This window comes from Eretmochelys imbricata, chromosome 2, assembly GCF_965152235.1.
Source record: "Eretmochelys imbricata isolate rEreImb1 chromosome 2, rEreImb1.hap1, whole genome shotgun sequence".
NCBI lineage: Eukaryota > Metazoa > Chordata > Testudines > Cheloniidae > Eretmochelys > Eretmochelys imbricata.
The window spans coordinates 190037403-190054747 of record NC_135573.1 but is presented as its reverse complement, the minus strand read 5'-3'; the positions used below and the strand labels follow the sequence as shown (position 1 = coordinate 190054747).

Sequence of the window (17345 nt, the reverse complement as noted above, 5' to 3'; positions counted from 1 at the left end):
TCCACTTCAGGGCCCCATCAGGTAGAGTCCTCTCCTTATGTGCAAACCCATCTTTATAAATCTAATGAAAGCAGACATCTTCCTGGAGATTTGTTCCTGTCATGTTTAGTACATGGGTTTCAAACAAAGCTGGAGAGAGAAATATTACTGGCAAATAAAAAAATCATTGCTGGTTGTAAAAAAAAAAAAAAAAAGAGAGAGAGAGAGAGAGACCATATTGAGACTGAAGTAACAGTCCATAAAGGAACCACTTTCTATGTGACATAAGTCAAGGTAAATTAACTATACAAGATATGGCTTTCATGCTGTGCAAACTAGCCAAGCATTAATATCATTGTGCTTGATTTTACAATCCGTGTTGAGCCCAAACTCCCAGTAACATGAATGGAAATTCTGAGTATGTCCTGCAGAAGTTAGATCTGAAAAAGATTTCATATGTCATCTACTTTTCACCTCATGCCAATGAAATATTGTTCTTTCTATAGCGTGTTTTCTAATGCTTTGTAAAGTCTGGTTTTGAAATGTCTCAAGAAATGAGATTTCCACTGCTTCCGACTAGAGACTATTTCACAGTCTGATAGCTCTCATCATTAGAAATAGTCTAATTTTTACCTTTTCCGGGTTTCAACCATTGCTCCTTTATGTATCCCCTTGATGTAACACTCTAAAGAGTTCCTTTCTCTGCTTGAGAGTTATCTCATCCAAATATGTGTAGGCATTGTGTTTGGCTTTTATTTTGGAGGAGACTCCTTAAAATAGTTTTAAATCCTTTTGTCCCCTTCTTATTGCTATAAATGAAATTGATACCCTTGACTGAGCCAGCATTTGTGACACCACGTAAATCCCTTCTTTGACAAGGTCCCATTTTAGCTTTCCAACATGCAGTATGGCTATTTATGCAATTGTCAAAGTTCTTCATAAAGTCATATGACATTGACTGTAGGTCTTAGTAGCCAAAGGTTGTACAGTCACATCAATAGTATCTGCAGCAGTAAGTGCAGATTAAAGAAAAGCCAGCTGCACATCCAGTCTGTCTCCCTTGGCAACAGCATCCTGCCAACAAGAGCACTGCCAAGTAAGGGCTGGAGAGGGAGGGACATGGATTACAAAATTAGGGATGGGCAAGCAATGTGTGAACTGGTAGCATTCAGACCAAAAAACATCTTGCAAATTCAGATTTCTTTCAAAAATATTCTTGAAATAGTTTTGCTTGTTCTGTTTCTTTTTGGATACTATTACAGACAGACCTATTTCTTTGATGTGGATGCTAAAATTTATGCCAAGGTGCTAGCAAACAGACTGTCATCTTGCCCAATTATGTTCACCCTGACCCATCTGGGTTCATTGCTGGCAGACTCTCTGGTATCAGAAGAACTCTAAACTTCATCTGTCATGTTAATTCTAGCAATTCTTCCTGTGTTCTTCTTTCTTTGGCTGCTGAAAAAGCCTGCACCTGGCTGCAGTGGGAGCACCTCAGACAGATTTTGGTAAAGCTGGCTTTTGGAAATCAGGTTTCTACAGGCATATTGGCCCTGTATACTCCTCTTTAAGGCTGCATGTCTGTCATGGAGGTCACAGAAAGTCACGGACCTCCTTGACTTCTGCAGTGGCTGGTGCTGGCTCAGGGGCTGCCTGGGTCAGCAAAGGCAGTAGTTTGGGTGTGTGGGACAGGGCTCAGGGTTGGGGCAGAGAGTTGGGGTGCAGGGCAGCACTTACCTGTGGGGGGTGGCTCCCCGGCTCCCACCAGCATGTCCCTGCAGCTCCTAGAGGTGGAGGAGCCAGGGGGCTCTGCTTGCTGCCTGTGCCTGCAGGCGTCCCCCACCCCCGCAGCTCCCATTGGCTGAAGTTCCTGGCCAGTGGGAGCTGCAGAGCCAGCACCTGTGGCGGAAGCAGTGCGCAGAGCCCCCCTGGCCGCCCCTCCCCTAGCCAGCCTCGCCAACCCTCCCCTCCCCCCCCACCCCCATACCAGCAGGGGTCCTGGGCTGTGCACTGCTGCCTGCCCCCTCTCAGCACCAGCGGGAATCCCAGGTCAGGTGCTGTTGCTTCCCCCTCCCAGCATGGGTCCCAGACCATGCACCGCCACCCATCCATCCTCCCCACCAGCACCAGCGGGGGTCCCGGGCCAGCCCCCCCTCAGCACTTGCAGCACCCCCAGACCGCCCCTCCCAGAGCATCTCTGGCTCCCCGGACCAAGTTTTAGTGAGGAGTGTATAGTAAAAGTCATGGACAGGTCACAGGCAGTAAACAAAACTTCACAGCCCGTGACCTGTCCATGACTTTTACTAAAAATACCCGTGACTAAAACGTAGCCTTACTCATCTTTGATTGTCTGCTTTGGTTAATGATCATCAGTCACTTCCTTTTAATTTGTCTAGGGGTACAAGACAAGCCTTCCCCTTATCCTCTGTTTGCTTTGGCAATGGAGCCATTTGCAATAAATATGAGAAACCACCCTTGTTAAAGGGCAGCAAAACATGCTAAAAATTATAGACCAGTTGATTTGGAATTTGGGCAGGTATCCGGCTTCAAAATAAACTATAATAAATGTGAAATTTTAGAAATTAATATTCCCAAAAGGGTCAAAACAAACTGTTGTCAGCTATATACATTTAAATAGGTAAAGCAATCTTTAAAATAAAATAATAAAATACATGGGGGAATGGAACAAATATGAAATTTCTCAGCTAGGTAGGCTAGCCTCGCTGAAGATGAATGTCCTCCCAAAGTTATTTTTGTTTCAGTGCATCCCTGTTGGTATTCCTGGCATGACCGTAAAACATGACAGGATGCACTTTTAATGTAGATAGTTAGCACCCTCTTCTCACACCTTGTGCCTCTTGTGGCAAGCTTATGCTCGTGAATGACCCACACTCCAGTTATCTGGGAGAATCTCACATGAAAGACCTCTGCCAAATTTGTTGGAACTTTAAACCTCGCACAAAGGAGAACAGAGCAATCAGACTTAAAGCTATCCTAAAGGAAGCTGCTCTTAGACCAGCCTTGGAACTTGGTGCAAAGTACTCCTCCGGCACTGTTCTCCACCCCCGGGCTGAGGAAGAAGCACAAAAAGAAGCACACTGATAGAGGGCACTCGCCAGTGCCAAAGAAAGGCAAGCAAAGGGAAGGCAGTGGAGCGCGACCCACTTCGGGCACTCCTCCACCCCAGGTCCCATGGTAGCACCATAGAGTCTACTGAGGGACCCTCCGCCGACGGCAGGAAGTCATCGCGGCACCTGCAGAATTGCAGTGCCTTCAACCCCGGAGATCTTTGCAGCAGCCAGAGACTTGTTGTCACTACCGGTCATGCCGACCCCATTAGGTCAGCTGCCAGCTTTGTCCTCCTTGAGCAGGAGAGAGCACAGAAGAAATATTATGTGCCAGTCAGTGGGTATGAGTATCCTTACTCTCACCCCCCTCCTGAGTCCCTCGTCATTTTGGTGGCTAACAAAAGGGACAGACAGGGCCCACTGAGCACTGCGTGCAAACAGAAGGATGCAAAGAAACTTGATCTGTTAGGGAGGAAAGTTTATTTGACAGACGGCCTACAACTATGTATCTCAAACCAGCAAGCCTTACTGCGGAGATACGACTACAATTTGTGGGACTCTGTCCAAATTTAAGGACTCCATGTCTTAAGACTTATGGCAGGAATTTTCAGCCATCTTAGAAAAAGGAAAGAATGTTGCCAGAGCCTCTCTCCGGGGGCACTGGATGCAGCAGACACGGCAGCCAGGACAATGGCCTCCATTGTCACCATGAGATGATGCTCCCGGCTGCAGTCATCGGGACTCACTCAGGAGATCCAGCAGTCTATCCAGGACCTCCCTTTCGAGGCTCCTCACTATTTTCAGAGCAGACGGACGCGAGACTACACGGCCTGAAGGACTCAATGGCTACCCTCAGGTCCCTGGGCCCCTTGCTCCGTCCGCTTTGAGGAAGCACTTCAGGCCTCTACAGTCGCAATGCTTCTTGGCTCCGCCTCTGAGACAGGACCCCATAAGAGAAAAGAGAGAGGTTACAAGCGCTGTCAACCATTTCCGTTCACCTCAGCCTCCCAGCCAGGGTCACACAGGTACTCAGCTGAGACAAAGCAGGCTTTTGAAAGTGCGCCCAAGGGCGCTGTACCAGTTCCCACTTCAGATCCTGCCTCCCCTTTATTTTTGGGCCAACTGTCCCACTTCAGCCTGGTGTGGTTCTGCATAACATTGGACTCCTGGGTGCTAAATACAGTGGCGATTGGTTATATCCTGCAGTTTTCATCCACCCCTCCTTACCACACCCCATCCCTGTCCCTCTTCAGGGACCCTTCTAAGAAGCAACTCCTTACCCAGGAGGTGCAGACCAATGTTCCCTCTAATTTTTGACAGGCTGTGTGTGCAAAAAATTTCTTCTGTGCAAATGTTTGTGCGCGCGGTATTTCGCCATGTGCACGGGGTTTAGGGTCTGTGTGCACACGCACCCACGCACAGCTTAGAGGGAACCGTGGTGCAGACACTCCTACAGACGGGGGCCGTGGAGAACTTACATCAAAACTTGAGAGGGAAGGGGTTTTACTCCCGTTGTTTCCTAAGCACAAAGGCCAAAGGGGGCCTTTGTCCCATATTGGGCCTCTTTCAACTCAACAGATACCTCAAGAAACTGAGGTTTCGTATGGTCTCCCTGGCCTCCATCATCCCCTCCCTGGCTCCAGGGGACTAGTATGCTGACCGCCCTCGACTAGAATGATGCTTACTTTCACATTTCTATCTTCAGTGGCCACAGATCATTTCCAGTTTACCACTCTTCCCTTTGGCCTGTCCGCAGCCCCCCGGGTTTTCACAAAATGCCTGGCAGTGGTAGCTGCCTTCCTCAGAAAGCAAGGTGTTCAGGGATACATGTACCTCACTGACTGGCTGATCAAGGGTTGTTCAGAGGCTCAAGTAAAGAACAGCATCAACTTGGTCCAAGCCACCTTCCGAGCGCTGGGCCTAATGATAAACGAGCAAAAGTTGACCCTTATGCCAGTTCAGAGAATAGAGTTTATTGGGGCACTGCTCAATTCGACTCAAGCGAGAGCCTTCCTTCCGGAGGCCTGGTTCCGGACCATGTCGGATCTGGTATCCAAGGTCCAACCAATTACAACAGACCAGGTTTGCCTCAAGCTACTGGGGCACATAGCCTAGCCCATAGTCTAGCACAGACGTGGCTAGCTTCAGTTTACTCCCTGAACAGACACCACTTGGACTTGGTGCTTACTGTTCCAAACCCGGTCCTCATCTCCCACCACCACCTCTCCTCCCCACTCCTCTCCCAAAACAGCAAGAATGAATTTTCTAAGGAGACTGAGGGTAGCAAATTGCTTGGCCTATTCCAGCACCCACAGTAAGTGAGGAATGCCTGAGACGCTATATCCAGACATAGACTGGCTGGGATTCTCTCATGTCAGGTTGCAGTGCTCCTCTAACACTGAGACCCATCTTGGTGCATACTGTCTGAAAGCCAATTAGTTTCCCTATTCCTTTTGGGGAACACTTAGCGTATTGAACTATGCCAATATTTGTGCTGCTTGGCCAACGTATTCTTCCATTCACCCATCCTTACTGCTCGTGTAACACAAACAAAAGAATATTACCAAGCTGGCATTAAGAATCAGGAGGTTGATCTGTGTTTTCAATATTTAAAAAAAATCAAAGTGATAAAACATAAATCATAAAGTTATCACCAAAGAGAATAATAAAATCTATGCGGTGTTTTGACTCCAAAGAAAGGAAGAGAATAGGGTCAGTATTTCATTTTACATATTTTTCTCTGACAAGAATTTTAATAGTCCTATAAATAATCAAATGAAGGTATAACTATTCTTAGAGGTATAGAATCGGGAGCTAGGTTTGTAAAACCCATCTGCATGCTAAAAGCTAAATGATATATCAGAGCAGGAGCATTCTGCCTTGAAACAGAATATTAGGCAGTCTCACAAGGACGTGCAGCCGTGGAGCTTGTTGCTGTTTTGTTCCCAGCAAACTAGAACAGACAGTGATCCTCTGTAGCATTTGAATAGAATTGTGCCAGACAGACTGTATCTGGACTTGATAGAAGAGCAAGCTGGAATACCAGCCAGCCATTCAGTCTGCTTGCTGAGAAAGCAAATGGTTCAATAACTAATAAGCTTGCTTTGCGTTTGCAATGGTATTTCATAAAGGAGCACAAGCCTTTTATTTTACATCTCTGGAAGACACGCCTCCCTAGTCTGTGTCTGTCTTCATTCCTCCAAAGGAATTCCAACATTAGCAGCAAACTCTCCTCAGTGGAACTACCTCATTAATTAGGAGATGGTAGCATCTTTTATTTTTTACGTTGAAATACGAAGCTTCCAAGTCTGCATGGCATGAGCAGGTGAGGATGTCTGCTGACAAGTCCAAATGATATTTTCAGGTAAGTGATTCCCTATTACAATCAGATAAAAGTCGTCATTTATTTTTCTTCTCAGTAATTATTGTGCTATTAGATTGTCAATGATCATTTTCACAAGGATCAGAAGTCTGCATGTATTTAAATGAATGGGCATCTATAGCATTTTTAAAGCACCTATTACCATAGTATCTGTCTGCCTTTGTGTGCAGCATAAAAATGAATGAGAAGATATTATTTTATTTGTAATACCTGGTGTTATATCACTTGAAAATCTAAAATTAATTTTTGCTTATGGACAGACTCACTTGAAGCCTTTGATGGAAATGGCCCTTACCAGCAGTGTTGGTTGCTCTTATAATAATTTAAATTGTTAAAGGGCTGGGCATAGTTGCTTTGTGCAAACTCTATGGCAGACTCTTATATTCTCATACTGTGTCAATGTCTTCTGGTTGCTCTTAGTTTCTCTATGTGATTTCCAAAACTTCTGTTCAGGCTATTTTATGTTATTGCTGTTAGATTAATTGCACTCCTTTGTTATTCCTGGTGTTTCACTTTCTGTGTCATAGATTTTAATCAGACCTTGAATACAGAAGTAGGGTTGAATTTGTAGTGTAATCCATAAAATATTAACTGCATTTCCCTTCTCCTCTGACCAATACCTTGAAAAAAAAATAGAAAAGAACGTGTAATGGCACGTTTGAGAACTATTGCATGGCATTCTCGGACTCGATGTAAGATGGTGTGAAGAAAAACAGCTTATGTGGAAGTAGCCTATTTTTTGGTCAGTTCCTCCATTGCTCATGGTAACTGAAATTGTTCAACCCTTTGCTTGTACAAATGTTACTCTACATTGTTTACATGAAGAACAGGAGGACTTGTGGCACCTTAGAGACTAACCAATTTATTTGAGCATAAGCTTTCGTGAGCTACAGCTGAATGCGAGCTGTAGCTCACAAAAGCTTATGCTCAGATAAATTGGTTAGTCTCTAAGGTGCCACAAGTCCTCCTTTTCTTTTTGCGAATACAGACTAACACGGCTGCTACTCTGAAACCTGTCATTGTTTACATGGAAATCCTATCATTTATTTGAAGCATTCATGCAGCATGTAAACAATAAAACATACCAAAAAATTACGTGAACAAAAGTTATAGAATATTGCAGGTTATACAGTTTCCATATTTTAAAAGTCACTGTTTCTACTTTTGTTGTTGTGAGCTGAGATGCACATGACAAAAGAACAGGATAATGCAGAAGGTTTTCACTACCAAAATGTGTTATTTCAGTTGTTTTGAACAGTTTTTATCAAGTGCTCTCTTTACCATTTAGTAATTCAAAAATGTTAGAGGCACAATAAGGTTCAAGCACACTGTACTCTGCCCAGGTATACATGCATCCAAGATATGCTTTTGTAGTCTAATTGGGATCTGTACATTCCCCTTGTAGAACTGTTCCTTTTGCTTCCTTTGCCCAAGGCGATCTGAGATAACAGATCCAGCAGTAGGTGTAAATACAAAGCTGTTCCTGACTTCCCACAGCAAAGATGTTTTTCAAGCACAGCTCAGTGAGGCTCTGTTTATTCTGCTGCTGGGTCTACGGTGGGGAGGGCCAGAATAGGAATCTTTGCTTCCAAATGCCAGACTGAACTCTTTGTGGATAATCATTCACCATGAAAGATGTTAATATGGGGTTCAAAACTTTTCACTATATCTTATGCAATTAGGGCTTGGTCCAAAGCCCACTGAAGTCAGCGGGAGTCTTTCTACTGACTTCAGACCACATGTTGCATAAGATGCTGTTGTTTAAAGATTCTACCTAACATCTGAGCTGACTCCAGTAACATGCACAGACTCTCATGTAAGGCTAATAAGCTATTCTTTACTTTTGAAGAAGTTAAAACTATTTACCAGCTACTGTTAGTAAAGTATCTAATGCAACCTCTGGCTGTGTTAATTCCTGAGCAGACCCCACCCCTCCATGCAATGGAACCCTCTTAAGAGGGGGCAGCAGGGGCAGTGGACAGCTCAGGAACCGTGTCAGCATGGCTTCACCAGACCTGTGCCAACAGAGCCAGGAGAGAGCAGCAGAACTGAGGCTCAAGACCCAGCAGATTAGATACCCAAAGAGCTATAAGTTCTGGGGACTGAACCCCCAGCTTCTTCTGATGGGGAGAAAGCAGGCTATTCCTTTCCCTCAGTGAAAGTATTCAGAAGAGGCTCCAGAGCAGTGGTTCTCAAAGCCTGGACCTCTCTCCTTTAGTAATGTGGGAAGAACAGGGTGATCACAACCTCTTGACACCTGTTCGCATCATGAGCCCCAGGCAAAGACCCTTGCTCTAGAGGAATTTCATCATTTTCTTCCACATAAACATATCCCTTAGCTCTTCCTGTGAGTTTTTCCATGGAAGGGAGCAGTTTCAGAGTAAGCCTAGATTTGGCCCTCTGTATTGGGGATTTATCAAGATTTGGTCCACTGTATCCTGGTAAAGACTCTTATTGGTTTCATCTGCATATATCATCCTTTTACTGCACTATTTTTCATACTTGAGTGAATTCATTTTGGACTTAACGTACAGTACTTGGACAGTGCTCAAAGTATTATGCAAGAACAGAGTGATGTTGTTCCCACTGCCAACATATGAGGTCCATCAACATTCTTGTTAGGATTGAAGGGTTTTTAACAGAGCTATTGAATTAGGCTCCAAAGCTCACACTTGATGTATGACACAAATAAAATCTTTTGGCCATTTCTGAGCATGAAGAATGCAAAAAGAAAACAGGAATTAGTTTTGAGTTTCCATGGCTTTCCAACCCCATAAATCCTAGGAAATGAATTCCCCAGTCTGCTGGATATGAGAGGCACCTGTGTGCACACACTTACTTTTTACACGCATGAGGAGGCCTATTGAAGTCAATGGGCCTTATGTGCATAGAAATATATGTGCTTAAATCTTTATCAGACCAGGGCCTAAATGCACCAGCATCTTTCAACATATCAGCATATTCAATATGTAGATTAAAAAAAAATCTTGTGCCTTCAAGTAATTGTTTTTCAGATTTGTCAGGACTCTCCTCAGTTGTCATGTTAGGGCAACATTACATTCTTCCAACTCACCTTCCCTTATTTTAAAATTATATAATCCCACATCTAAAAATATTGGATGCCTTGTAAATTGCCTCAGTGTTTTTTTTAAGGTGACTTTATGTAGAAAAGAGATGGACTGTCAGGAAAGAGAACAGATTTTTCCACTTATTCATGAATATCTGCTAAAATCCAGAGTGAGTCCTCATTAAGCTATATTTTGCTAACCTTCTGTCTGAGCATCTAAAAGCTATAGGGACAAATTCTGCTCTGACTTACACCTTGTGAAAATCAATGGGAATTCAGTGTCGGACTGCCTTTTGTGCTTTCAAAAATCTCCGCTCTCAAAAATGAAATGTACCTCACCTCCATGCTGCAGTTCTGTTGACTGCTTTCTTTTGTCACAGTTTATAAATAATATCTTTCATTTCTGCACGGGATACTACAGTCTAGTTTTGGTGTCAAATGTTCACACTCAAAGCTCTGTCTTGATATTTTAGCAGTGTGTGTAGATGCATTTGTTTTCATTGTTGAGATGAACCATTGTTTTATTGAGGACAAGTGCATAGTATGTACAGCAGTGGTCCCCAAGCTTTTTACCTCATGCCCCCACTTACCCCTGTTTGTGCCACCTCGCCCAAGCCAGGAGTGGGGCTGTGGCTCTGGGAGCAGGGGGACACGGACAGGGGTAAGGGAAGCCGAGGCTGGGGCCACAGCTGGGGCAGAGCTGAGGGCAGGCAGAGCTGAGGCTGGCAGCCTGGGCTCCAGGCCACGGCCAAGAGCGGAGCCTTGAGCTGGCAGTCGCAGCTAAGAGCAGAGCCCTGGGTATGGGGCTTGCGGCTGGGACCCCGGCACAGTGAGGGGACAGGGCCAGGAGCAGAGCTGGCCTGGGCCCCAGCTGCACCCCCCCGAATCTTCCTCTGCACGTGTCCCATAAATTGGGGACCTCTGATGTACAGAGACTGTGGAGTTCAGGTCTGTGGTATAGCAAATAGGAGAGGACACTAAGGATATGTCTACACTGCAGCTGGAAGCATGCCCCTGCAGCCCAGCTAGACAGACACATTCTAGCTCTGCTTGAGCTAGTGCACTTGCGCTAGCAGTGTGGACCTTGTGGCATGGGCTAGCCACCTGAGTATGGACCCAGGGAGTAGGCCAGGCTTATACTCTGGTAGCTAGCCCAAGCCATTTCACATTCCACGCTCTTTCTAGTGCACTAGCTTGAGCAGAGCAAGTGTGCGCATGTCCATCTACCTGGGCTGGGAGGCACGCTCCCAGTTGCAGCATACCCCTATCTGTAGCATTAGTGTATGGACTCTCACAAGGATGGGGCTGATCATTGTTGAAGCCTATCATATTTTCTGAATCCCATTTTAAAAGGTCCATGGTACAGACACAAGTCCCCATTTAAACTGGAGACACGTGGCATCAGACCTTGTGCCCATGCAGAGCTTTCAGCACCAACATTTTCAGCGTCTGCCTCTCAAGCTAACGGAGAGCCTCCTGTAGTGGTATACTAGCTCTTACACGGTACCTTAGATCTCAATGTGTAAGTATCATTATCCCCGTTTTACAACTGGGGCATGGACAGTGGCAGAGCCAGAAATAGAACACAGGTCTCCTAGCCACTAGGACTCTCTGGCTCTTGCAGTATTTAGACTTCTGTCTTCTTAGTGTCTGATTACATTGCCCTCTGGTGGCTGGAGCTCTAATACAGTTTTGGCATTCTGTCACTAGATGGCAGTGGTACGTATACGCGCTGGGCAGTACACTGTATATTCCCCCAGATAGATGAAGCTGTGCCTTGAGCAGCTGGAGTCCATATCCAAAAAAAGGGGAAACCTGTCCTTAACTACAGTATGTGTGCATACCGACATATGCCATGGTTAATATCTGAACTGTACATGTAAGCATCAGGGATAGAAACTAGGATCTTCAGAGGTTCGCCTTTAGTTCAATGGGCAGTTTCTGCTGGTGGAGCAGAGGAACTATGGGTTAGATGGCAATTATAGAGTTCTGTGTTTTGTGGACATGGAATCAACCCAGACTGACTGTTGCCCAAGTGCTGAACTGGAACTCCAGCTGCTGGAGCTCTGTTTAAATGAGGAGGTGGTGGGAATGTAGTAAGAATGTAGTAAGAGCTGGTTGAAATATTTTTTCAATGAAAAATGGCTTTTAAACCAAAATATTTTTTCTGGTTTTCAACCATATAAAGCTTTCGGTGTGAAGTAGTTTTCAAAAATTAGTTTTTGTAATTGACAATTTTTGAAAGCCAAAGGTTTTGATTTTTGGTTCTGTTTTGTATTGGAAAAAAAAAAGTCCTCGAAAAATGAAGTGTCAGTCCTGTTACTTCCTCTGACTGGGCTACAAAGGTTATAAATCCTAATGTCTGGCAACATTGATTCATAATTAACTTAAATGATAGAGGTATGTGTTTTTGGAGAGGAAGACCAGAGGTTCTAGCCCTGCTGCTTTGTGTGCAGCATAGCTGGCAACTATGTCCTTTGTTAGAAATTAAGAAAAATCCAATGTACAGTGAAGAGTGTGGCTGGAGGTTGTTATTCATGCTACTTCCAAAATTAACAGGAGTTCTATCATAACACACTTCACCTTATGCGTTTAGAGCAGTACCCCAGAACTTTTCTGAAACATTATCTCCAGAATCCAAAACAAATCTTCATTCTTCCCTTTTAAATTGTTCCCCTGCAGCTACTTGTCTTGGCATGAAATATTAGCCATTTGATCACTGAACTATCTGCCTTGACCTTGACCTCACAGTATGTGCGGTCAGAAAAATTTCCCTGCATTTCACTGAGTGGTGCTCCATTGGTATTCCTGTCTGTTGGAAGCATCTCATTGTTCCACAATAGTATATTTTTTCACTTTGATCAAGTGTCTTCCTTTCTGGTTAGGGGTGGAGAGCAAGATACCAGGTTGGGGCTTATCTGTGAAGTTTATTTATTTATTTTATTTCAGAAGCAAAAAGCATTCGCTGACATCTGTGTCAGTCTCTAGAAGGTGCTGAGTTATTTGTAGGGCTGTGAAGCCATTAAAAAAATGTATCGCCATTAATCGCGCAATTAAAAAAAATTGATCGCTCTGTTAAACAACAATAGAATACCATTTATTTAAATATTATGGGCTGTTTCTACATTTTCAAATACATTGATTTCAATTACAACACAGAATACAAAGTGTAGAGTGCTCATTTTATATTTATTTTTGATTAAATATTTGCACTGTAAAAAAAGAAATGTATTGGATGAATTGGAAAATACTAAGTACTGTAGTGCAATCTCTTTATCATGAAAGTTGAACTTACAAATGTAGAATTATATACAAAAAACTGCATTCAAAAACAAAACAATATAAAACATTAGAGCCTACAAGTCCACTCAGTCTTACTTCTTGTGCAGCCAATCACTCAGACAAACAAGTTTGTTTACATTTACATCATCTGAGTCAGATGCCACCAACAGAAGGTGGATTTGGGTTCTGTAGTTTCCGCATCAGAGCTTTGCTCTTTTAAGACTTCTGAAAGCATGCTCTATACCTCGTCCCTCTCAGATTTTGGAAGGCACATTAGATTCTTAATCCTTGGATCAAGTGCTGTAGCTATCTTTAGAAATTTCACATTGGGGTCTATGCATTTTGTCAAATCTGCAGTGAAAGTGTTCTTAGAACAACATGCTGGGTCATCATCCGAGACTGCTATAACATGAAATATATGGCAGAATGCGGGTGGAATAGAGTAGGAGACATACAATTCTCCCGCAAGGAGTTCAGTCACAAATTTAATTAACACATTTTTTTAACGAATATCATCAGCATGGAAGCATGTCCTCTAGAATGGTGGCCAAAGCATGAAGGAGCGTACAAACGTTTAGCATATCTGGCACGTAATACCTTGCAATGCCGGCTACAAAAGTGCCATGCAAACGTCTGTTCTCATTTTCAGGTGACATTGTAAATAAGAAGCGGGCAGCATTATCTCCCATAAATATCTCCCACTGTTTCTCTTAGCCACTGGCTGCACAAGAAGTAGGACTGAGTGGACTTGTAGGCTCTAAAGTTTTACATTGTTTTGTTTTTGACTGCAGTTATGTAACAAAAAAATCTATATTTGTAAGTTGCTCTTTCATGATAAAGAGATTGCACTACGGTACTTGTATGAGGTGAACTGAAATACTATTCCTTGGATCAGTTTTACAGTGCAAATATTTGTAATAAAAATAATATAAAAGTGAGCACTGTACACTTTGTATTCTGTGTTGTAATTGAAATCAATGTATTTGAAAATGTAGAAAAACATCCAAAATATTAACAGTGCAATTAAAACGGCGATTAATCGCGATTAATTTTTTTGAGTTAATCGCGTGAGTTACCTGTGATTAATCGACAGCCCTAGTTATTTGTATTACAGTCTTATACACTGTATTTTAAAGTCAATTTGTTGACCTCCTGTATAGGCAGCAACACATACTGAGTGAGCATGAGTGGAGGGATAAGGCAGTTTAGGGTGGGGAAACTACAATGAGGCAGTTCTAAGCTGTATGGGTTACGTGGCTTGTGATCAACTAGCATGTGGTAGGGCAGGAGGAAAAAGTGCTACTACTTTGGTGGTTGGGTGTTTTTTTTTAATGTGTCTTTTTGTTTGTTTGTTTTAGGGGTTTTTTACTTTATATCTACTAAGTCCTTTCTTTTCAAGGGCTCGGGATGGGCATCCTTTAGTATGGCATTTGTATAAAATCAAAATAACTAATCCCAGCAGTGTCCAGGGACCCCAGTGGAAGTTATAATGCAGCATCTTCCTTGATGCTCATGAGCCCCATTCTACAGAGGTTTCACTTTTCAATGGTGAGAAATTACTCCCAAGTGAATTAACATCAAAATGGCTTTTAATAGTGCTCACATAGGAGGTTGTGTGGGTGTCCCACACTGCTGGCTGGAAGGCTTAAAATTGCAAGGATTAAAATGGATTAATTTAGTGTCCAAGACGTTCAAAACACTTGGCTCAGTGGGTTGGTTATAGGCTATGGAGCCTTTCCTCTTCAGGATCACTGGTTCTAATGCCAACCAGTTTAGTACTCCCATCTAGTGGTGGCCAATGGCCTCTTAAAAATGAATTGGTTTTCTCAGTGCATTTCTAGTGGGCAGGCATCCACAAGGTAGTTGACAATTTCAGCAAATGGAGACATGGCATCAGTGTGGTTCCTGCAAGTTGTAGTGACATAGGGGTACATCAGCAGAACGGGGTAAGGGCTTCTACTGTTACTGTTATCTGGATTAGAGATAAACACAAGAATTCACATTGCCGGTGTTACTTTTCATGAGCTAATAGTCACTTCCTGGGCGGTGGGAAGGACAAAAGCCTCCAGAGAACCCCAAATTCCACAACATGTACAAGCACAGGAAATGATAATTTAAACATCCCTATAAAAGTTAAAACAGAGGTTGACTGTATTGGGTCAAAATTGGAAGCCTATAATACTGTAGTTTCAAAACTGTGGTCTTTTGAATTTGCCCATGTTAGAGTGTTTGAGTGTTTTGCACTTCTCAGACACTGTAGATAAAAGGCAAGATTTTCAAAAGTGACCAGTGATTTTGGGTGTCTCAATTTCTTTGTGCCAAACTTTAGACACGTTAAAGAGATCTGAGTTTCAGAAAGTGATGAGCCATCCACCTACTCAAAAAATCAGATCTCTTTAAGGAATCTCCAGTTTGGCACTCAAAAACAGAGACACCCTAAATCACTACTGATGCTTAACAATCTTAGCCAAAGAACAAGGAAGCTAAAAACCGCAACAGGCTCACGACAAAGTGGGAAGCTGTCTAGAAGGGGGTGCTCCTGGGCACAAATAAAATTGAAAATATGTTGATTTAATTGCAACCCCCTAGGGGTACACTCTAAAGCTTCTATTGACCGGGCACATTGGACACACCGGGGGCTCCTCAGATCACTCCCCAACAGCTCCCTATGTGCCACCTTCCCATTCCTATCTATTTCAGGGACTCCTCCCACCCCTCCACCACATGTTAGGGGCTATGTGTGATGCCTATTCCCCCTTCTACTACATGCCAGGAGCCCACCACAGATCTTGAAGCCCAGTGGGTGGGAAACTAAGGTGGCTTTAAACCATTTTTGCACCTCCAGATCCTGGGCTGCTCCAAGGGCTAGAGTAGCCCAATTACAGCACCTTCTGCAGGCGACTCTGAGTGGCAGCACTGCCTGGAATCTACATGTTCCAGCCCTGCCCAGGACACACACCTCCTCCTACTCCCAACCCTGCGTCTGGCCTGACCCTTATGCTAGGGTCAGAAGGCAACCTTACAGCTGCCTTCCTGAGTTCCCACACTGGAGGAATCCTCCCCCAATAAGAACTAGGGCTTTCAGAGTTCCTTTAGGCTCTCTTTCCCTTGTCCCTTCCTTCTTGATTTCTTAGAGAAGGAGGTGAAGATTACAGTTAGTCGTGAACTTTTCTGCTGCACTATAACTTAATGCTTTGGTGTCTTCCTAAGGCTCTCACTGCAATCTCTTTACCTAATGTATGCATGCCTGACAAATTATAGTGAACTAACTTATAAAATACCATGAAAGCTTGAAGAAGGAAAGCATGAGCACACAATAATAGGGATTTTAGTCTGTACCTCTGTGGTTTTCATTTCAATACCTTTCTGTGTCCTTTCCTCAAGGTGTTCTACTGATCTTGGCACTGACAGAAGAGCTGGTGTTTGCTGTTCAGATACTGCCTCCAAGTGTATCGTCTCGGGGCCTCCTGACAGACACTACCGCTATCACAGCCATGGGGATAACACCTCGACACAAAGGCCATCGCACGACAGGACCCGTTCCCACAACTAGTCATTCAACTCGCCCAATGGAGATACCTGCCCCTACCATTGACCAGAAGCAAGCAACCAGCAGCCATCACGCTGGCAAAATGGAAACATATCATTTATACAACCAGAGTGCTTTGTATTCAGGACAGACTCGCCCAAAGGGGAAAATATTTCAGATTTTCAAAGGCAGCTTCACAGAATCTACAGAGCCTTACCTAAAGACAGCACTGCACTCTCCCTTTCCTACTTTGAGGCGCCCATTTACTAACCATCCATTTCAGCCCCAGATTGCAGCCTCCAATGATCCCAATAGTACCAGGCCAGCAACGACGACAGACGCAAGCTCTTCTCTTCACAGCAACACCTTGGAAGGCCTTAAAAAAGCAGAGCAGGTAAATGGAACATGGCTAGTTATGCAGAGAGCAGATCTTACCCCCCCAACAGCTGGCCCATCGACTGATCCCAAAACAGTGTCGGTGCCTTTTAAATCCACACACTATGATATATGGGATATCCTGAGCAAAAATAACTCTTGGGTAACCTTGAGTCCAGGTACAAATGTACCTTTGTTTGCCAGCCCTGGAACTGCAACAGCAGCAGGTCATTCAGTTCAGACCAGCTTTGATGTCAACATTTCATCACCTACAATGGGAAACCCTAAAGGAACCTCCATGACGCAGCACACCGTGGTGAATAATGCTACTTTATCCAACCAGGCTCTCTCCACAGCACCCACCACAAGGTTGGCTGGCTCCATTTCAACAGCTGGCTCCACAGCAACGGGAAACTTTCTAAACAGACTGGTGCCTGCTGGAACCTGGAAGCCTGGCATGCCAGGGAATATTTCCCATGTCACTGAGGGGGATAAACCCCAGCACAGAGCAACCATTTGTCTCACCAAGGTGGACATTGCCTGGATCATTCTGGCTATCAGTGTACCTATATCTTCATGTTGTGAGTTAATTACTTCTTTTCTTTTTTCCTTCCTTGAGATACAAAATGTGTGCAAGCCTGATGGGACAAGTATTGGCTGGGG

General features: G+C 43.9%; 1 protein-coding gene and 1 long non-coding RNA gene across 5 annotated transcripts in view; one reads left to right on the top strand and one right to left on the bottom strand.

Moving 5' to 3' along the window:
• TMEM108 (transmembrane protein 108) overlaps positions 1-17345 on the top strand; it is a 393284-nt gene that overhangs the window by 357875 nt on the left and 18064 nt on the right. For all 3 annotated transcript variants that reach the window (XM_077811158.1, XM_077811157.1, XM_077811156.1), the window contains one exon: positions 16163-17263. In XM_077811158.1, the coding sequence (XP_077667284.1) occupies positions 16163-17263 (1101 nt within the window). The remainder of the gene's footprint in view (positions 1-16162; positions 17264-17345) is intronic.
• The window catches only part of LOC144261515 (uncharacterized), a 93592-nt gene continuing 79767 nt past the window's right edge, over positions 3521-17345 (bottom strand). For both annotated transcript variants that reach the window (XR_013345314.1, XR_013345313.1), the window contains exons 3-5: positions 16525-16683; positions 4881-4967; positions 3521-3981 (exon numbers count right to left, since the gene is read on the bottom strand). This is a non-coding gene — a long non-coding RNA (uncharacterized LOC144261515). The remainder of the gene's footprint in view (positions 3982-4880; positions 4968-16524; positions 16684-17345) is intronic.